Source organism: Tachypleus tridentatus, chromosome 10, assembly GCF_004210375.1.
Source record: "Tachypleus tridentatus isolate NWPU-2018 chromosome 10, ASM421037v1, whole genome shotgun sequence".
NCBI classification, from domain to species: Eukaryota; Metazoa; Arthropoda; class Merostomata; order Xiphosura; family Limulidae; genus Tachypleus; species Tachypleus tridentatus.
In genome coordinates, this window is record NC_134834.1 from 151318878 (window position 1) to 151324877 (window position 6000).

Consider the following 6000-nt stretch of genomic DNA (forward strand, 5'->3'; position numbering starts at 1 on the left):
TGGGTTGTATAGAGTTAATGTGAATGAAAAAATTAAGTGTGTGTTCTATAGATGTGAATTCCGCAATCGTGTCATCTACATATCTGTACCAGTATAGTGGTGGATGTAATGCTGTGTTAATTGCTTGTGTTTCAACTTGTGTCTTAAAAATATTGGCTAGAACTGGTGATACTGGGTTGCCCATGCTTAGGCCATTTGTTTGTATATAGTTGTGGTTGTTGAACATGAAGTTTGTCTTCATCGTGATGAATTCTATGAGAGTAACTAATTGGTTGCTGGGAATGTTTATAGATGGGTTAGGGTCTCGGATACAGAGTTCTAAGGCTATCTTGCAGGCTTCAGCGGTTGGGACTTTTGTAAAGAGGGATATAACATTGAAACTGGCCATTAAGGCTTTATGATTAAGTTGATTAAGATTAGACTTGAAATTAAAAGAGTCTTTGATGAATGAGCTGGCTGATGTTACCTATTTGGAGAATGCCCATGCTATGTATTTACCAAGATTGTAATTAAACAATTCATATGTGGACATTATTGGTCGTAATGGACAATCTGACTTATGAGGTTTGGGGATGCCGTACATTTGTGATGTGCGTGAGTCGGTGTTGCGTAGGTAGGAATAAAGTGTTTTTGAAATTGTGTTTTGCTTTTTTCATTTTTAGTAATATTTTGAAGAGTTGCGTTTCGTGTGTCTTTGTTGAATTTGTGTGTATTGATTTAAATTTGTTTGTGTCTGATAGGATGTTCTTCATTTTTTGGGTGTATTCATTCGTGTTCATTATGACTATAGCGTTACCTTTATCTGCTTTTAGAATTTTTATGTTTTTGTTTTGTTTTAGGTTTTTAATGGAATTAATGTCTCTTTTTGTAAAATTGTTTTTAGCTTTCTGTTTTGTGAAAGTATGTTGATGGTTTTGTGAGAAAATTCTTTGAAAAAAATGTTTTTTTTGGTGTTTCTGGAAAATATTAATTTTTAATTTTTTCTGGGAAGTTTGGCTTTTGGATGTCAATGAAATTGTCAAAGTTGTCTTCTTTCTGTTGGTTGTTTTCGATTGTTTTCTTGTTTTTGTTTTCGGTAAAAAGTATCACAAGTCTTCTGGCTAGGTCTTCTAAACATGTTTTAATTTCTGCGGCTGGAATGTTCCTAGGTACAATTGCGAAGTTGAGTCCTTTGTATCTCGTTTCTGTTTAATTGTCGGTCGGATCTGTAAATTGTGAGGTTAGTCAACGGTTTGTCGTGGTTTCTTTTCTGTTTTTTACATCCTAGTTTTCTAGTTTTTTCTTGTGGCAGATATTTTTGTCCTTGTCATTCCTAGTGTTGATTTGGTTTATGTTTCGTTGAATAAGTCCGTAAATCTCTGGTTTAATGCAGCATGCCAGTTGATGGTCAAGGTTTATTTTTTGTTTTTGGAAGTTATATAGTTCTTTGTATTTCGTGTTCAACATGGCTTTAAATAGTTTTTTCTGTAAATTTTGGATAATGTACACTGACCAATGTCTGACTAAGTACCGTATTTTGTTGTGAAATTACAAATCAAACCTGGTCATCATCTTTTCATATTCTTTAGACACAGAAAACGTGCGAGTAATTTCACGTGAGGTTCCGTTACATATCTAGCTAGTAACTAAATGACCATCACAGTGTATGTATATTTTTATTATAGTTGACTCGTAAATAAATGTCTCTGACATTGTATACTTTATTACTTTTAAGTATCAAGTAATGTATAATTTATTATATTTAACTACTAAGTAAATGACCCTAACAATATATATTTTATTCTGTATTTTTGTATGCTGAGTACGTGATTGCTATTTCCTCTTGCAGGACAGTCACCAGGACAAACCCGTGATCTTATGGTGCTCGATCCCAAGTTAGCGATCCCTTCTTCCTGTTACTATGGTTACGGAAGCTTTACTCCGTCCAGCGATTGTTGCCAGCCTTTCTTAACGAAGATGTATCGTAACCATCGTTTAGGATCTCCCAAGCAAGCAGCTATGTGTCCCGAGCCCTTACATCTTGTGCCTCTACCACGTTCCGTCCATTTCGAACCAATGAACTTGTCTCCTTCAGGTGACATGGGTATACCCTTTGACCTTTCAAAGCACAAATTCAGTGTTCCCGCTGAAGATAATTCAGAATTCCACTCCAAAGTTCAAGGTCATTGTCAGGAAGATGAGCCACTGGACCTTCGAGTCTCGTACAAAAAGATACCTCGATCGTTAGATTACGTGTCACACGTATCTCCTACGTATGACCGTAAGGACAGACCATCTCCGTCCAAGATCAGACTCAATAGCCTCGACGAATGTTCTTCGTCCTCAGGAATCCAAGTGGTTTATCCTCGACCTCTTCATCCATTGTTTTTGGAGTCGATGTACAGAATCGAACAAGACAAACCTGCTTTCCCAATGTTTGGACCTCCAGAGCGCGTGGCAACGTCCTTACCTACTCGATATCCATTCTTCGGCACTATGTTCAACAGTAACTATTCGACTTACGACTTGGTACGAGCCCACATTGAAAAGCTCGGGAAGCCGATAAACGACGCACTTTCCCCACATTTAAATAAATCAAAGGAAAGGTATTCCTGCAAGTTTTGTGGAAAGGTGTTTCCCCGCTCTGCCAATCTCACCCGCCATCTTCGAACCCACACAGGTGAACAACCATACAAATGTAAATACTGTGAAAGGTCGTTTAGCATTTCCTCCAACCTACAACGTCATATTAGAAATATCCACAACAAAGAAAAACCGTTTAAGTGTCCACTGTGTGACCGCAGCTTTGGACAGCAAACCAACCTGGATCGACACTTGAAGAAACACGAGTCAGATGGTCCCACTGTTCTCGACGACTCACCGAAAGAAGCCGACAAAACGGAGACTTATTTTGACGAGATCCGCAGCTTTATTGGTAACGTGACAGATTCTTTACCCACCAATGTGTTCAGCTCCAACTTTTCTATCACTGATCAGTTGGAGAAGAAACGATGCCTAGTTTCGAGGGAAAGATTGTCCCACGAGGAAGACGAGGATGATGGAAGTTGTTCAGAGAACTCAACTTCTACTAAGAAACAGAATAAAGAAGTCGAAAATCTTCCAAAGTCTACTGACTCGAACGATTCTGAAGATTATGAAAACGAATCAGTGAAGATGGAAGTATTTGATTCCATTTCTGAAGGCCACACTGTTAACCAGGAAGTAACAAACTCCAAGAAGAATATGAAGAAATATTGCCGAAGTTCTGAAGAAAGCGAGGACACAGATGACATTGACATTACTTAAAGGCTTGACTTCCATGTTCACCTGTCTGATTGCCACAGTGACGAGTCAAACGCAAGAGACAAGTTAATTAGACAGAAAATTTAACGTTCGATCTCCGTCTTCTGTTCAGCGAGATATTTGAAAACTGTGCTTCTAGTCATAGATTATTAATCGTGTAACCCTCAACACTAATCCTCATTTATACGTCACAGCTGAACTCTCCAATATCGTCAGCTTCATAAAAATTATTTTTATAACTGGTAGTGTACAACATGTGTAATAACTGGAGTAAACACCAAGTGCCCCTTGAATATTATGTTCCATTAGCCGTAAAAGACACCAAGTGCCCCTGGAAAATTTAGTTCCACTAACCATAGAAGACACCAAGTGCCCTTTGAACATTATGTTCCAATATTATACTTCAATAATAACAAAATACACCAATTGGCAACTCAATATTATGTTCCAATAACCGCAGAAAACACCAGTTGACCACTGAATATTATATTTTCCCCTTTGTTTCCTCGATGACAATACATAACGTTATAATTCATGGTCTCTATGAACAAAGGTCGGTTTTTACATTTTAGTTCATTAAGCTCGGCTAAAGTAAAGACAAAGTTACGTTTACTGGACCGCTTCATTCCGACAGCCAGGAAGGATACTTTATTCGAACTGTAATCAATGTTTGCTGTCCACTTTGAGAGCTGACCATGACCTAATTTAAACATGACATTATATCAATGTTTGTGTTGTGAAGACTAGACAAGAAAATTAATTAGACGTCCATTTTGGTTTTAGAAATCAGATTTAGCAGTTCGTACATTACTAAGTGGGAATCTGTTTTTCAATTAATCCTGCTTGTGTTGCAGCCGGACAGCTCGAATATCCAAATTTGTAAAGTAAGAAAACTTAATGTTACTACCGATACAAAAATAACATCGAAATTTGTTTTTAAATCTTGTCTGTGTAGATCACATTAAATACTATGTTCAGTGCCTAATCAAACACTTCGTATAAAAATAACGAATTAAAGTTCTAAGATATTAAAAGTAGAAATTTAACCATAAAGAACGTTGAATGAAAAAATTTCGCGTTCGTACCACGAGATACTGTTAAATGAAGGCGTTTTCTGAATCGAAATATAGTTCTATTCTGGAAATAATGTTAGCGCCATCTAGAAAGATGCAACACAGGTTATTTGGTGGGTTTATTTTAAAGAATTTTGTAACTAGTTTGTAAAATGTTCAAAATCAAACCATGGAGAATTTTTCGTGATCTAAGATCCAAAGGAAGCGCTTTAATATAAATTATGCTGAAACTAAGCTGTTTAGAAAAATCTGCGATTCAGAGGTAATTACGAAATTTTCCATCATTAGAATACAAGCTTCATGCAGAATGTGTACAGATATTTATTTATAGATAATAGATACTATTATTTATTATAATGACAAACTGACATGAATGTTCGTATGGAAGTTACTTGTGAATCAGTAAACATCCTATGTTATAAATATTATATATTATAATAATCGTTTATATTGTTTAATTACCGGTGCTTTATTAAATCTAGAAATACATCCCATCACCCTGGGACGTTTTTGATTGAAATATTTCTCATAAGACATCATTCGCTAGGGCTCAAATTTTCCACGTCAGTTTGTCAGTGATATACCCAAGAACTGGAGATCTCTAACAAGACAGGGGATATTATGCACGTGGTTTCTGCACGCTCAGGAAGAAAAGAGGCGTGTCCAGAAAGAAACAAGGTTTATTTCCTGGAGGTTGATTACAGCCAACACCAATTTCTGAATATAAGCTGAAAGTTTTGGAATTATACACAGTACTAACAGGAAAAGAACAATATTCAAACGATATTTGTGCAACCTGTATTTAAATATAACTTTTCTTAAAACTATTTTTGTTGTGTGTTGTAGATAAATTTTAATTAATTTTGTTTTCCAAGACCAGAGAAATAAATATCGTATGGCAAAACTGTTGTTGATTCTTTCATTTTTATATAACTTGAAGATTAAATTTAATTGATATTTGTGGAAAAAAAGAATTTTACCGACATTTATTGCCAGAACGAGAAAACCAAACATCACTGGTCAACGTACATATTTTGATGGTCGACCACACATGGACTCTAGAATCGCTAAATGATCAATAAAAATGAATTGTTTGGTGGTGGACTATACATGGACTCTAGAACCGATAGACGATGAATAAAAATGAATTGTTTGGTGGTCGACTATACATGGAATCTAAAACCACTAGACAATAAAAAAAATGAATTGTTTGGTGGTCAACTATACATGAACTCTAGGATCGCTAGACGATGAATAAAAATAAATTTTTTGGTGGTCAACTACACATGGACTCTTGAATCACTAGACGATAAATAAAAATGAATATTGTTTAGTGGTCGACTATACACGGACTTTAGAACCACTAGACAATAAATAAAAATAAATTGTTTAGTGGTCGTCTACACATGGACTCTAGAATCGCTAAATGGTAAATAAAAATGAATTGTTTGGTGGTCGACTATACATGGGCTCTAGAACCGCTAGACGTTAAATAAAAATAAATTTATTAGTGGTCAACTACACAAGGACTCTAGAACCGCTAGACGATAAATGAAAATAAATTGTTTGGTGGTCGACTATATATGGACTCTAGAACCGATAGACGATAAATAAAAATGAATTGTTTGGTGGTCGACTATACATG

At 35.8% G+C, this 6000-nt stretch overlaps 1 protein-coding gene across 5 annotated transcripts in view; it reads left to right on the forward strand.

Annotated features, from left to right (window-relative positions):
* LOC143230639 (MDS1 and EVI1 complex locus protein EVI1-A-like) overlaps positions 1-5249 on the forward strand; it is a 51992-nt gene extending 46743 nt beyond the window's left edge. For 3 of the 5 annotated variants that reach the window (XM_076464509.1, XM_076464508.1, XM_076464507.1), the window contains exon 2: positions 1829-5249. In XM_076464509.1, the coding sequence (XP_076320624.1) occupies positions 1858-3285 (1428 nt within the window). In that variant the 5' untranslated portion in view covers positions 1829-1857 and the 3' untranslated portion in view covers positions 3286-5249. The remainder of the gene's footprint in view (positions 1-1828) is intronic. The other 2 variants (XR_013016556.1, XM_076464510.1) reach the window with 2 other exon arrangements.
* The last annotated feature ends 751 nt before the right edge of the window (positions 5250-6000 follow it).